The 15,567-nt window shown below is 36.4% G+C and overlaps 2 protein-coding genes across 3 annotated transcripts; one reads left to right on the top strand and one right to left on the bottom strand.

Annotated features, from left to right (window-relative positions):
• Positions 1-212: 212 nt before the first annotated feature.
• LOC144555040 (putative xyloglucan 6-xylosyltransferase 1) lies at positions 213-2,338 on the top strand. The gene is made up of 2 exons (XM_078303240.1): positions 213-1,037; positions 1,485-2,338. The coding sequence occupies exons 1-2, from the start codon at positions 379-381 to the stop codon at positions 2,131-2,133; spliced, it is 1,308 nt and encodes a 435-aa protein (XP_078159366.1). The 5' UTR covers positions 213-378; the 3' UTR covers positions 2,134-2,338.
• A 1,673-nt stretch (positions 2,339-4,011) lies between these two features.
• Positions 4,012-13,248, bottom strand: LOC144555995 (TOPLESS-related 2). 2 transcript variants are annotated; one of them, XM_078304460.1, is made up of 25 exons: positions 12,934-13,248; positions 11,649-11,828; positions 10,896-11,009; positions 10,437-10,595; positions 10,183-10,357; positions 9,945-10,074; positions 9,463-9,560; positions 9,249-9,384; positions 8,982-9,055; positions 8,714-8,783; positions 8,560-8,633; positions 8,379-8,474; positions 8,199-8,291; positions 7,959-8,086; positions 7,460-7,694; positions 6,914-7,084; positions 6,717-6,812; positions 6,402-6,551; positions 6,163-6,273; positions 5,760-5,939; positions 5,534-5,662; positions 5,353-5,448; positions 4,995-5,177; positions 4,666-4,838; positions 4,012-4,536 (listed from the first exon to the last, which is right to left on the bottom strand). In XM_078304460.1, exons 1-25 carry the CDS (start codon positions 13,011-13,013, stop codon positions 4,323-4,325), a joined length of 3,345 nt encoding a protein of 1,114 aa, XP_078160586.1. In that variant the 5' UTR covers positions 13,014-13,248; the 3' UTR covers positions 4,012-4,322. The 2 variants fall into 2 exon arrangements, with proteins under 2 accessions (XP_078160586.1, XP_078160587.1); XM_078304461.1 differs by lacking the exon at positions 11,649-11,828.
• Positions 13,249-15,567: the final 2,319 nt, after the last annotated feature.

Raw genomic sequence — 15,567 nt, 5'->3', positions numbered from 1 at the left:
ATATGAATTCAATTATCTCTGTAATAACATTGTCTATCCAACTTAAATTAAAGTGAACTTAGATGCTAGTATTAAATTATTTTTTAATAAAAAAATTAACCAACCAACCATATCTCCTAGACTCCTATTGCTGAATTAATTTCTGCATTATCCAGGAGAGAATAAGCTGGAGACCCCTATCATTCCAACCTCCTTAGAAGACCATATTTCATAATTTCCATTTAACTATGATTTTCTCTTCCCTTGATTCCTCCACAGACAACGCGAAGCAATTCCCAATAACTCCCAACGTGCATCCCAGCTCTATTTCAAACCCCTTTCCCTTCCCCTCTTTCTCTATCTCCTCTACCCTTCGTCGGAGCAACTCCAGTACTCACAATGCTGGAGCGGTGTATCGGCGAGCGGCGTATCCGCCAGATCCAGCGTGCCACACGAAATCTAAAGCTCACCTTTCTCTGCCTCCTTCTAACCCTCCTTGTCCTACGTGGCACAATCGGAGCTGGTAAATACGGCACGCCTCAGCAGGATTTCATTGAGCTGCGCCACCGCTTCATTTCTCACCCCCACCGAGCCTTAGCGGAGGAGCACCAACCCGAACCCAAACCCAAGCAATCAGACAAGGATGACGAGCCCCCTCTCCGTTCTCTCAACAACCCTTACTCCTTGGGGCCCAAGATCTCGGATTGGGATGAGCAACGGATTAATTGGGTCCGTCGCCACCCGGAAAGACCCAACTTTCTGACCAAGACCAAACCTCGGGTGTTGCTTGTTACCGGGTCCTCGCCCAAGCCCTGTGAAAACCCGGTTGGAGACCATTACCTGCTGAAGTCAATTAAGAACAAAATTGACTACTGCAGAGTGCATAACATTGAGATATTTTACAACATGGCCTTGTTGGATGCTGAGATGGCCGGATTTTGGGCGAAATTGCCGTTGATCCGAGCACTTCTGCTGGCCCACCCGGAAGTGGAGTTCCTCTGGTGGATGGATTCTGATGCCATGTTTACTGACATGGCATTTGAGCTGCCATGGGAGCGGTGAGTGGAATACTATACTGTTCTAAACAAATAACTTGTCAGGTTCTGATGATTAGACTTGAGTAGTTATAGTAGAAATTAGAGGCCTTATATATTTTGCCACCTGTCGAATATCCGACCATTTGTTAATGGTGGAACGCTGGTACCTTACAATAACTTTGTGCATTTAGGGATTGCCATGATGCATTGCAATGGGAAACCACATTAGTCTTATTGTGAAACTTATTGTGTTCGGTATGTCCTCCTACTTGTTTGATTCCAGCAATAATTTCCATGCCAAATTCAGGCACTACCTTGGTTACGACCTTACTGTTATGCATTGTACATTGTACTAGATATTTTCTCTTTTTTTACAAAAGAAAATAGAAATAGAGTAAGAACTATGATGCACTGGTCAATCCATTTTACTTAGTTGTCATTTTTCTTTTATCTACATTATCAAAACAGGTATGCGCCATACAACCTAGTGATGCATGGATGGGACGAGATGGTGTACAAAGACAAAAACTGGATCGGGCTAAACACTGGTAGCTTCCTGCTGCGCAACTGTCAGTGGTCCCTTGATTTACTTGACGTGTGGGCCCCAATGGGCCCCAAAGGACCAGTTCGTACAGAAGCCGGCAAGATCCTCACCAAAACCCTAAAAGATCGCCCTGTTTTTGAGGCTGACGATCAATCTGCTATGGTTTATCTCCTAGTAACTCAAAAAGATAAATGGGCTGACAAGGTTTACCTAGAGAGTGCCTACTACTTGCACGGTTATTGGGGCATCTTGGTCGACCGGTACGAAGAGATGATCGAGAATTACCACCCTGGGTTTGGTGACCATAGGTGGCCTCTTGTTACCCACTTTGTCGGGTGCAAGCCATGCGGTAAGTTTGGTGATTACCCGGTTGAAAGGTGCCTGAAGCAGATGGATCGTGCGTTCAATTTTGGGGACAATCAGATATTGCAGATGTACGGGTTTACTCATAAGTCATTGGGAAGTAGACGGGTAAAACGTGTCAGGAATGAAACGAGTAACCCATTAGATGTCAAGGATGAGTTGGGTCTTTTGCACCCAGATTTCAAGGCTGTGCAAAACCGTGCATCCTAGGAACAAAGGTTCCTTTTTGTTTTTTTGTTCTAATTTTTTGTGGGGTAGCCTTCTTAGTTATGTTATTTTGTTCTACGTAGAAGGATGTATTATCTTTTATTTTTCTCATTGTTTGATGTTTGTTCTGGACTCTGTATAAGTGATCTCAGCATGGTTATGGAAATAGTAGAACTAAAAAGTATTTATCTTTGATATCTTCATAGTTGAATTTTCCTTCTTTTTTTTCTTTTTTTTTCTCTTTCCGTTGGCCTCTTTGCTGCTATTTGTAGAACATTTATGACATGGTTGAATGGACAAATGAACTAAAGCCTAGGATATCAATTGAGCTGTTCTGAACTTGGTGCATTTGGATGGAGCAAGAATAGCACTATTCTTTTGAGCTATTTGATTTTTGGATTGAGTAAGAATAGCACTAATTCATTATTTTTTGTTTGTCTTATATAGGTTAGCTTATTCTATTAACTCAACTAAAAGTTGTAGTTACTATTTTCAAATTCAAAATTTGAGATTAGCTCACTAATGGGTGCTTGGGCAATAAAGAACAAAAAAATGATTCACTGTAGTATAGTTTTAGATTTGGCTTTTACCTCACATGTCATGCTATGATTGCTGATGAATTGCATTGAATAAGGTATTGTTTTTCTTCGTTTCTCTTTAAACTAACGGTTGCGACTTGCGACAGCCTCTTTTCATTTGAACGAGTGTAATATCTCATATCTGTATTCTAGTTTATTAAATAATTCATCGTTTTCTTCTTTATTTATTTTTTGTTGTTTTCAATTTGGAGAAGGATGATATCATGATAATGATATTTTTTAGTAGGTCAGGTTCTTTTGGTTAATTCATTTATTGCGTGTATCAGTTTCTTTTGATTGTTCCTTTATTACGTGTAGTTCTTACATTAAATCCCTTTAATCATTTTAGACAAGTTAAATCATCTTCTTTTACAATGTAAGATTTTAGCAACCGTGGTTTCTGGTCTTATTGAACCTGAACTATTCAACAGTTCTTAATTGTTTCATTTTTTTTTTAAAAGAAGCTCAATGTAAACTTTTGTTAATTTTGTTTCTGTTGGCCGTCTTGCCAATGATGTTAACTGCTTACCAAGAAAAAAGTTGTCAAAAAAGGCATCTTCGCAAATGCGAAGTGGCAAGAGAGAGAGAGAGTGTGGAAACTGGTCAAATTGCACCGGTATGAATTGCAAAGACAGCACGTAAGAAACCATCAATTCAATAGTCAATACTGCGTATTTGCGCGCATGATTCACCATTTGAGGATAACTAAGAGATCATTGACCAACTTGATTTTGCATTTATTTGGTAATTGGCAGCAGTGTCTCACAAATTATCAAAGTTGGTTTTCTATATTTTGGGAATTTACCCACAAAATACAATCTCCATTTTTAGGCTTGTATAACAGTTCAATGTAATTTAAACATCACAATATATGTTTAAAGAAGTGGAGTTAGACAATATTTTGAACTTATTATTCTTTTAGCCAAGGAAAAAATTGTCATTCCTGAACTTTCTAGACCATTCAATAACAATTGTCTTAAAAAAAATTAAAGAAATACAAAACCTATACATGAATCAATCAGGGACCAAAAGAATAAAAAATAAAACCAAATTTGCAAACCTTAAATGTGTGATCAAAATTTACATAATTTGAACATCATTCAACATTCCATCAACCGTGCAATTTTTGACTCATTTGATGTACTGTAAAATTTTCATCAAATTTATCATTTTTCATGTGTATTATAACACAAAGATAGATTATATTCTAAATATCAAATTTCAAAATTATAAATTATTTGTATGCCATACATATCAAGAACAATTGTCAAAGATTACCCAATAAGCAAAGATTTAAGTCATCTTTATCATGCAAGCAACATTTCAGATTAATATGGATACATACACAGTAAAACAAGCATGAAAAATTCCACCAGTTAATAAACAACTCATCCTACTAACACCAATTGATGACCATAATTCCTAAGCTGCATTTCTCCTAAGATTTAAACTTTAACCTACCCAAATAATACAACACTACAGTATTTGTTGTTAAACTTGAATTCTTTATAGTTAATGAAAATTAAAATACAAATAAACCTAAACTGATGATACAACATAACAGCTAAGGGCAACGATAAAAATATCAGAAAATTTACAAGCGCCATCAATCAATCACCTTTGGATTTGATCTGACGGCTGAGAGGTGCCAACAGCTGCAACTTGTCTTCCGTTGGGAACACCATTCTCTATAGATAGGGATGGGCCCCACTTCTTGTCAGATTCGAGAGGCTCTACCACTTTAACAACTCCATCAGTTAACCCAATTGCAAATTGTGTTGGCTCTTGTGGGTGAGCTGCTAAAACATTGGGATATAGTGGCGCATTGCTGAAATAAGAAAAATTGGATTATCTTAGTATCTTTGAAATAGGGAAAACTTCAAGTTTACTATTTAAAGTTTACCATGTACAATAACAATCATGCAACTAAGAAGGTTTAAAATAGGGACACTCGTACCTATTTGCAGGAACCGACATGTATGCTGACGGAGCGATTCTACACCTAAGCCTCAAATTTTCAGCATCAAACACACCGATATTACCATCGCAAAAAGATGCAAAGACCAATTGGCTGTTGCACGAGTAGATAGCATAGGATATTGGAGCTGACAGAGCATCTTGTGGGACCCACTGAAACAATATCAGTTTTGAGTTACATTACATGCCACATAATAACAACATGGTGCAACAAAGAGTTCCATAATCAAGATCTAACATCTGGATTTAGGTTAGGTTAATTTTACTTCTGTTACTACAGAGGCAAGTAGTATTTCATGAACAAAGTACCTGAAATATGCGCTCCATTTTAGCAGCATCATAAATAGCAAGCTGTGTTTCATGGACAACCAACAAACGGCTTTGGTCTGAATTGAACTGCACTCTGGTATCCCCTACAGCTGGCTTGCCAGGTGGCAGCTGGATCGAAATTGTTTTCTTTTTATCCCAACTATCAGTATTCCATAAACAGAGCTGAAATCAAAAGATAGAAATTCTTAATACACCAAAAATAACAGAATGTCTCATCCTCTCCGGATTTAAGTCTCCTAAAGGGAGTTTTGACAATCTTTTATTTTATTTTTATTTTTGGACTAACAAGAGGAAAATCTACTATCCATTTCATTTAAATGCTGAGTTTAACTAGTACCTGTGCATCAGCTCCAGATGAAACCAGTATATTGAGAGCATTGGAGAAGGCTAGTCCAGTTATCCTCTTTTGATGACCTTTGAGTTTTGTTTTAACCTGAAGAAATCACATTAAATCAAATCAATGGAGCTCAAAATAAATGTATAACTCGCACGGGGGGGGGGGGCACAAAAGAGTGTACCTCATCTACTCGGACATTATATATATGTATGGTAGAATCATCCATTCCAATTGCAATAATGTTATTGTCTTGCGGGTGGAAAGCTAAATAAGTTGAAGCTGGAGGTGGCGGCATAAATGTCGTCATGACCTATTTCACGTCCAAATAAAACATATTTTTTGTTGCTATTATAAAGGCAAGAATGATAATACAAATGTGAATCTCTAAGTACAGCAATGAGATTAACCTTAAATGTCATCATGTTAAACAAAGAAACTTTTCCACCACATGCTGACATCACATAAGAGTCGTTCTTTGAGAGAGCAATGCATGGCACAGCCTCCTCGGGATTGTTGCCAGATAAATCATTTACCATGACATTGCCACTGCTGGGTTGCCAGTGCTGTGGCACAACACTAGCCGTGGCCTTCAAATCAAAACAGTTGGTCAGATTGTTTAAAAAAAAAAATTATCCTATTAGTTATTTATGATTTTATGTGTTTGTTTGAATATATATATTCCTGCAAGAACACTAAAATTAAGACAACCCAATAAAAGGGGAAATAATGGAAGTACTACTTTCACATCCATGCTAATATTCTGGAAAAATTATATAACAAAAAGAACCGTCAAACCATATTGAAGTGTACCTTTATACTTGGATTCTGATCATTGCGGGGCCATTTCCAAAGCCTTTGAACTCCATTTGAGGTTAAAGCCAACAATCCAAAACCCGAGTTTGTGTATAGTAGTCTTCCAACCTGCATGAATATATACATATTTTTGTTTATAAAGGTGCATGATATATATATTAAATATATTGCAAATCTTTCATCCTCATTTTCTTCCCTTCCAGAAACTTTTGAAATAAAGAAATAACAGAAATAACCTTGTGGCCAGAGTCTGGTGTTTCAGGCACAGTAATCACCCGGCACTGTTGTGGGTTCAATATATCAGCCGATTCCCAAGGTTTTGATTTGTCAGGCACATCTTCAAATTTTGGTTTTTCTACAGCCCTTGCTGAAGGATCACCACCATTCTACAAGAATCAAATTATGAAACAGTAAGCAATTAGCTTGTAAACAAAAAAAAAATCTACACCATATTTAGTCGTTGCTTGTTACCCGCACATTGGGCAATAAATTAGACCTAATATATCTACATCAACTACAGAGTTAGAAGAAATTTTAGAACAATGCACTACCAGAATTGGAGATGGCCTTGCTGGAGAGGTTCTCTCCAAGTGCTCCACCTTACTGATATTTGGAGAGATATTTGCAACTGAAGGTGCTCCTGATGCCTAGTTAAGGACGAAAAAAGACAAAAATTAGTAGTGAGATAAGATAATCACTTCACCACAGGAACAATACTGAGTTAAGTGAAAACAATGAAGTATCTAACCTTAATAGGAGAAGCCTCGTATTGTTGAGATCTGAAAGCCTCAAAGGACCTGCTATTGAAAGATCGTAAAAGCCTAAGGCCATCAGCATTAGCGAGTATCTTAACTCCATTGTCGACTGTAGTTACAGCAAGGAGATTCCCTTCTTTGTTAAATCTCAGACGTGGGAGGCTCTAACAAAATTTATAAAATAGAGTTTGTTTAACACAGTTTTAAAAGCTATGCAATGGACATAAATGCAATAAACTATTTTATACGTGCATAGAAACAACCAGGAATTAAAAAATTACATTACATGTTACTTTCTAAAATAAAAGCATATAAAAAATGGCCCAGAACTTAAACCGCAAAACCACAACGTCATAGCCTGAGCCCGTCAGATTTGAAAGTATATTATGCCAACTCATTTTCAATGCTTCTAGATTTATACAATTGTTCAAGGAAGAAAATTCATAATAAATGCATCTTTATTTTTACAAACATGAAACTGAATACAGAAAAAAGTGCAGAAAGAAGCATGCATTTTTTACGTTAGAGAAAAGACTAACCGGGAGAGAACCATCGGCTTCTATGCTAGTTAGCATGTTGGTATTGTCGAAATCCCAAAACTTGATCTGATGGTCCTCCCCTGCTGCCAAGAATCGGTTCTGAGCTGTGTCAAATTGCACCACACCGTTCGATTTTTTGCGAAAGCCAGCGTAGGTCCTTTTTATCGCACCTTCACTTTCATTCCATTCAACCAAGAAGGAATCTCCCTCTTTGCTTGTGCCACATGAGAACAGCCTTCAATCACAAAGAAATAAAAAAAAATACATATTCAGATCATTCCTAAATAAACTGATCGTTGGCTTCAGCATTTTCTTTTTCTTTTTTATACAAAAACGCTCAAATGTTGTCTATTAGGAGAATGACAAAGTCAAAAGCATCACCTTTCAAATTTTGGTGCTCAAAGACACAAATGATTGAGATTTTCCATACAACAGAGAAAAAGATTACAAGAATAATGATCCAAATGTAACATTTCCAAACGAAACAAATTTCACTTACCTAGTACCATCAGCACTATATAGCATAGTAGTGCACCAGCGACCAGGCGCATCATAATCGACCCTAGATCCCATGTTGTCATAAAGCCATGCCTTAATCTTCCCGTCAAGAGATGTTGAGAAGATGAACTACAAGGAGTGGAGACCACTAGTCAGTTGTCGCCAATAAACTATAGCAGAAAGGAGATTTGAATCAAGAGTACAATTAGAAGGACACCATATGAGTTTGAAATGGGAATACCTGAATGTTTTCCTTATGATGAGGTAATATGGAGTAGACAGGAGCATCATGCCCTTCAAAAACATATAACCGTTGACCATTCAAATCCCAGACCTAAAATAATAACAGTCTATATATAAAATTTGAATCAAACTAACAAAGCTCAGAATAACATCTTAACAAGATAGGTAAAGGTCATGCCTTGATAAGCTTATCATCTCCACAAGTTACCACACAAAGTTGTTTATTTGGATTAGAGAATGCTATGTCATTGACAGAACCTGTATGAGCATCAATCTGAAATACCAGAAAAGAAATCAGAATAATTCAAACTCGTATTTATCTTGAATTTCAGAAGGAATAAATTGAATTCAAACCATACCTCCAAAACTTGGCGTAATTCGTTCGGTGCTTGGAATGCATGCAAGTGAAACAGATTTTTTGAGAATGCAACACCTGCACAAAATGGAGAGGGGAAAAAATAAATATGAATACAGAGAAGATTTTATTATTGTTTTTACTGAGAAACAACCTACCAATTAAACTTCCATCAGGGCTCCATGTAACTCGATTTGTTGAAATTGAAGCCTCTTTTGCCATGTTACTCTACTCAAACAGAGAAAATAGGAAATGATCGGTAAAGGAAAAATATAACAAGGGAACCAAAACTAAATGCACCGTATAACAACACGGAATCAATTACAAAGTTGTATAATCTTAGTTTCTCAACAACTAGACAAGAGAATATTAACAGCATGTATCATAGCAAGCTCATCGATACCACAATAAATTCACATCCAATACCTTGAATGCCTTTGTGACTAGTCTTTCCCGAATGCCAATCTCCCAGAGGCTCACATCACCATTTGCCGAACCAACTGCATGAAAAAAAGTCATTGGTAATGATGCCTTACAAGTATAACATAAATTAATAACAGAGAATAGAGAAATTCTATCTAAAGGAAGAGTGTGATGGAAATCCTTCACATCACATTCTTCTTCTAGATGATAGGATGCTTTTAAAATTTATTACAAATTGAAAGAGAAGAGAAAGAGGGAGAGAGATTTTACCTAAAAGAAGAGTGTGATGTGAAGGATGGAAGTCCATGCTGGTTACATTAGAGCCTTGTGCGAGTGAACAAGCTGCTACTCTTGGGAGATCATCAAGGGACCATGTTACTTGTGGTATTGGCGCTGGGTATGTGACCTGATCAACCCCAAATAGGTAAGAATAATTAAAATGGGAATATGTAATACCAGTCTTCGGAGGGATTCAATTGATTACCTCTTCACCATGTGGGTTTGGTCGGAGACGTTTCATCAGGGACTCTGAGTCAGCAGTTTGGTAGTCTGACATTGCCCTTGGATGCTTTAACACAGAGACTGCAAAGAGGAGAAATGTATATGCACATAAGTGATCTTCATATATGTAAAAATTCAACATCCTTGATTACATTGCCATATTTCCTTAGCGTGAAGCATTTTTCAAATTTTGCTTTGAAAGATTTGCAATCCATATAATATAGAAAGTACAAACCATCAGCAAGTGTTTTAAGTCCAAACTGAATCTCATCAGAAGCAATTGATTACTTGGTAGTTGCATACTTTCCAAAGTTACCAAAAGAACTCTTCACATTAACTTGGTAAATATCAGAACCTCCCAAACCATATCTTCCCCATTTTAATGTCTAGATGTAAAGTGAGTGTAAATATTAATAATAAGTTTCGTCATAAAAATGAGTTTAAAATGATTAATCCGACAAAAACCTTGATTTGGAGGCAAAGCTACAGAAGGAGAAGTGACGACAGCAGATTGAACGGCAGAAGAAGCAACGGCACTAGCCATCCAACCAGCCAATGCATTTGGATTCGCCGCAGCTGGAGGAGGTGGAAATGGCTATACACATTTCATACAGAAATATAAAGTTATAATCGAGTAGCAAATAGGTCATACAAAAGTTGATCCACTTAATCTAGATAAAATAAATGGGTCCAAGAAAATTACTCCATGAGCACCAAGTGGCGCATAGGTGGGACCTGCTTTTGGAACAGCGGCGATTGGTACAGAGGCAGTCCCAGGACGGGGTCCACTTGAAGGAGTACATGTATGATCCACGAAAAGTGTCTTTATGTCAGGGTTTGACCGTGGATTCTTACAAAGCTGGTGCTGCCAATTCAAGCTTAAAAAACAACTTGCAAATTAAAACACTATATTGTAACGAACGAAACGAGATTATACCTTTTTCATACAAAATTTACCTTTGGTTAATAAGAGTGCGTAAGCGGGAAGCCTTCAGAGAAGGGAAAGCCAACTTCTCTCTGAAAAGTGGATTTGCTTCAATTAGCTTTTTTAGCTCCATTAGCATTATGCTGCGTGCAGATTTGGTATCCCCGTACTTTGATAATTGTTCATTTTCTCTGTAAATAGGACCACAAAAGAAATAAACATTATGTCTCTGAAATAAGCAGTACTACCAATTTTGGAAGGAATTCAGGTTTTGGTCTTGAACTTTCTCAAAAAACAAACTGGCCCCTGAAATTTCATTTGCACCAAACCAATCCTAAAACTTCCCAAAAAGAAATCAAGTTCAGGATAAAATTTGTGCAAATCGAAGTTCAAGAACCAACTTAGAATTACTGAGGAAGTCGAAGGACCAAAACCTTATTTGCCTTTATATATTAAAAAAGCAAAGAAACTGAATTGTTTTTTAAAATCACCTAAAGTTGTCAAGAGTCAGAAGCTGTGTTATCTCCTTGTATAGCTCTTCATTGAATGTTGAAAAGACCTTCAAGTCCTTCACCAAGATCTCAACTGCCTTTGCTCTGTCATGCCTACACCAAAAACCAAAGATAAGTAACATTTTTGTTTCTCATTTGCTGCAGTGCCTTCAGGTTCCATAATACTAACTATGATTCAGTAACGAACCAGTCATTGTTTGGTACAGTACCTACCATTAAATAGTACCATAACACCCCGCAAAGAGGTCATTCCAAACTTGCCGCTCCAGGTATAATTTCTTCTGATGTTTTTATTATCCGGGTTAACCAGAAAATGTCCAAAAACGTATACTAGTGAAGCTGGGAACATTAAGCTAACATGTCATTTCGGAGCCTGGCTGCAGGGGCTAGTCAGGATAATTAGCAGGGTTGGGGCAAAAAATTTGGGTGAGTCATTATTTTGTAATTTTTTTTAATATGAAGTATATTTTTACAATTTTTTCTGAGAAAAACATAGAAGCAGAAGCATTTTTTAAACAAAAGAAAATTACGGGTAGGCAAAATTTTATAACTTTTGAAAAAGGCATAAAAATAGCAGAATGTTTTTGAAAAAAATTTGAGCCTGGGGTCAGCAAGTGTCCACCCCTGACCCACTTTCCTTTGCCCTTGCCTGGCTGGCCTGGTCAGCAAACACCCAAAGCCCGGGAAAGATATAATATTCAAATAAAGGAGCAGAAGGGAGGATCACTATACTTGTCAAGGGCCTCGAGATATTTTTGCTTCCTGATCTCAAAGAAAATCTTCATGGAGTAGCGATTGTCATCAACCTTGGTGAAACCAGATAGATATTTCTCAACCTCATCCCACTCTCCGCCAATCACCTTCTCCTCAAAGTATTTCATGTTGAAGAAGAACCCAGACTCCTGCTCCAGCCTGAAACAAGGGTCCCACGCTCAGTCATTTTCAAAAGAACTATTACCATACCAGGTGTGGTACCAATAGTATTGCACCATAACTGGCATAGATGGTAAATGTACAAACAAAATGATACCAGTATTTCATACAAATATATATATTTTCATATTTTATTTTGCATTTCTTATTTTGTGATCTATAATTTTCTCTTTCCTTCTATTTTGGGTTCTTCTTATGGTTTCTTATTACAGACATATCAGTACTGATACAAACTGCTAAACATTGCAGGATATCTAAAAAGTCATACAAATATATAATTATGACATATACTATTAGGACTTAGGACAAGTCGTATTCCGCTTTTTATGTAGGAGCAAATCTGGCATCATTGATAGGATTGGTCAATAATCTTCCCAATTTTTTGGGATCCTAACATACCACGGGCACTTGTTTTTGAATATTTTCAGTGAAGTAAAAGCCGAGTACTTATTAATGTAGAACAATGAACCTGCTGTTTATTTATTGCTACCTGACGATGCAAATATTGTTGCTATGTACCAAATTATAACAAAGCAGATAAAAAAATATACAACAATTAGCATCAGGCTGCAATACAATCCACAAAAATTATAGAGTTGCAGTTATATGACCATATTGCCCTCAATGTGCAACCTTACAGGAGTTAGATAACTGATCAGGAACTGTAAAGCAACAGAAGTTGACTTTTCAACCTAAAAAAACTGATCTAAAAGCGTATAACAACTATAATTGCACTTCTGCAATTAACACCAAAAATGTTATTTTACAGAGAAAACCACCTAATCATTGGAAATTGCAATTGACACCAATTGTGTACATTTTGCATCTAAGCATGCACCGGAATGATCTGTTTATTCTTCTGACGTGTAGGCCCCACGTGGCACAGATAGAAATATATATCAGGTGGGACCCGGTAACCCTTGCATTAGTTTCTAAATTCTTTTTTTTTTTAAGCTGCTCAAAAGTTTATTCCTCTGGCGATAATAAGCTAGCTCGCATATTAGGTAGTCGAAATAAATATTTAGAAACACGTCAAAATTGAAAGACAGAGAAAAAATATACAGAAAATAGGAAAATAACTTGCCTGTGCACGGATTCCTTAAATTTCTCCTCATCTAAAAATTGTAGAATCAGAAACACCAGCTCCCGACTCAAAGATGACATCTTTCCTCAAATTCACAGTCAAAACTGCAAATTTCGAGCCTCGACGGCCAGGAAACTCGGATTAATGCCCCAAACCAACGAGAAATGGCGAATAGAAGGCAGTTTCAAGGTCAGAGATTTCACGAATTAGGCCGCTCTAGGGTTTTCTTACATAGAGAGAGGGAGAGGGTGAGAAAGCGAGAGAGAGGAATTCTTTCACGCTTTGTTCGATGCAATGCAGTCCTCTCTTTCTCACCGACTTATCGTTTCATAAGCACGATAGCTTTTAAGATAAGCTCATTGGCTTATCAGATAGGTTAGTTAGATTATATGATAACCTATTTGTTAATTTGATAAGCTGGGCCAAGTGGTTGAAATCGGTTTCAGCGGATTCGAAAGGTCGATTAAATCGGTTGAGGGATTTTTCGTGGAATCCGGTGGATGAGAAAATGACGTGCCGATAAGATAAATCGGGAGAACCACGATATATTCGCGATATGGTCTGTGTTTAGCAGGAGAAACTAGAAAGAGATTGTTTCTTCATTTTTAAATTCAAAGCCCTTTGGCCACGAGAAGAACATTTCAACGAGTTCTCGTTGTTGGGTTATTTAAAAGAACGTCACTGTACGTGCGTGCATTAAAACAGGAATGTCCAGATTTTCTGTGAATCTCTATTTAGGGTCTTGTGTACAATTAAGATGCGAACCTTTCTGATTTGAAAAGTTATTACATGAAATCAAACTTTTAACCTTTCGGTAACTAAGAATTTTATGACTTTTCTCCTAGCTTACCTCCTCTTTTCATATCTATGAAATAATCAACAGCATTAAAGTTAAAATTCTAGTCTTTTATTTAATTCTTATATAAGGAGTAGAATTAGGGTGTTTCTAAATTCACCAAATCTCTTTGTAAATTCAATTCCAAAATCTATCAAATTGGCTTCAAACAACAAATTCAAACTGTTGAAATCCTTCTAACGGTACATCTGCACGTGAAACTTTTAAAATTTTGAATTAATTTAGTATAAAATCAAGTGGTCAAAATTACAAGTTTTATAAATTAATTTTTAATGTATTTATTTTTTAAAGTCAACTTGTTCTCTTTATAGGAAATTGCAAGTTTGAAATTTAAATGAAATGTTTTGTATGAATATTATAATAATTAACTTATCTGACCTCAAACTTTTATTGAAAAATAAATATGTGGATAAAAAAGACAATCAGAGCAATAATTGTCTCCATCAACGTGCTTGGTCGAAATTAATTTTGAACAAACCTCGTGTGCCTCTATATATTTTTTTGGAACGACTAACAGTACCCCCATATCAATCCCCTAAACGTCCCCCGCACTAAAAGACAAACAACTTTTGACAGGGGACTACTAACTAACTCCAACATCTGATATGGGGGTATTTATACTCCGAGTTAATAGTCAAAACGTATAGTATTCATACTTATTATCAGAACCATTCGTCATATGTAAACACAAGCTGGAGGGGACCAGTAACGACCAAGGGGACCGTTGACGTCTTGTGACAGCCTGGATTGGGAACCGCAACCTTCTGAAAGCGACATTTGCCAAGATTGGGGACCACTACACCAAATCTATATATTATTCATATCTAACTAAAGAAGTATTCATATCTAAACAAATGAAGTATTCATACTGACGATTACGAAGTATTCATACATGTTTGAAATAATTTATACAATTCAAAATTCAATGTTAGACCATTTTTCATGCATATCTAACAAATGAAGTATTCATATCTAACTAATGAAGTATTCATACATGTTTGAAATAATTTATACAATTCAAAGTCAGATTCTTCTTCTTGAACACATCTTCTAAGAAATATTCATATCTAATAACACGAATGCATATCTAACAAACGAAGTATTCATACATGTTCGAAATAATTTATACAATTCAACATTCAAAGTTAGACCCTTCTTCATGCATATCTAACAAATGAAGTATTCATATCTAACTAATAAAATATTCGTACATGTTTGAAATAATTTATACAATTCAAAGTCAGACCCTTCTTGACAGGGGCGGACCCAGGATTTTCGCCAGGGAGGGGCAAAAAGATATCAAATCGGATTTAAATAGCTTATCGGATTTAAACCCATTAACTAATTAAGTACTCGATAAAAAAATAATGTTTTGACTTATTTTTTCAACACCTTGACTTATAATTTCTGATCCTATAACTTATAATTAATATTACCAATCATAATTCAAGAAATTTATTTTGATTTTAACGCTAAATTTAACCCAAATTACAACTCAAACACTCAAAGGGGGGCAAAAAATTTTCCAGGGAGGGGCAGAGTCGATCGGTACCAATAAATCACCACTAAAACTCGAAATTCAGGGGGGGGCGACTGACCCCCCCTGTGCTACAGTAGATCCGCCCCTGCTTCTTGAACACCTCTTCTAAGAAATATTCATATCTAATAACATGAATGCATATCTAACAAACGAAGTATTCATATCTAACAAATGAAGTATTCATACATGTTCGAAATAATTTATACAATTCAACATTCAAAAGTCAGATTCGTCTCTC

Source organism: Carex rostrata, chromosome 6 (genome assembly GCF_964058835.1).
Source record: "Carex rostrata chromosome 6, lpCarRost1.2, whole genome shotgun sequence".
In the NCBI taxonomy this organism is placed as follows: Eukaryota; Viridiplantae; Streptophyta; class Magnoliopsida; order Poales; family Cyperaceae; genus Carex; species Carex rostrata.
Note: the sequence above shows the minus strand (reverse complement) of the source record. Positions and strands in the feature narration are given on the sequence as shown.

Coding starts and splice junctions, on each gene's coding strand:
- LOC144555040 (XM_078303240.1), top strand. CDS start 379: ATGCTGGAGCGGTGTATCGGCGAGCGGCGTATCCGCCAGATCCAGCGT. Junction 1,038..1,484: donor TTTGAGCTGCCATGGGAGCG/GTGAGTGGAATA, acceptor TTATCAAAACAG/GTATGCGCCATACAACCTAG.
- LOC144555995 (XM_078304460.1), bottom strand. CDS start 13,013: ATGTCATCTTTGAGTCGGGAGCTGGTGTTTCTGATTCTACAATTTTTA. Junction 10,075..10,182: donor CGCCACTTGGTGCTCATGGA/GTAATTTTCTTG, acceptor AAATGTGTATAG/CCATTTCCACCTCCTCCAGC. Junction 8,475..8,559: donor AATTACGCCAAGTTTTGGAG/GTATGGTTTGAA, acceptor CTGGTATTTCAG/ATTGATGCTCATACAGGTTC.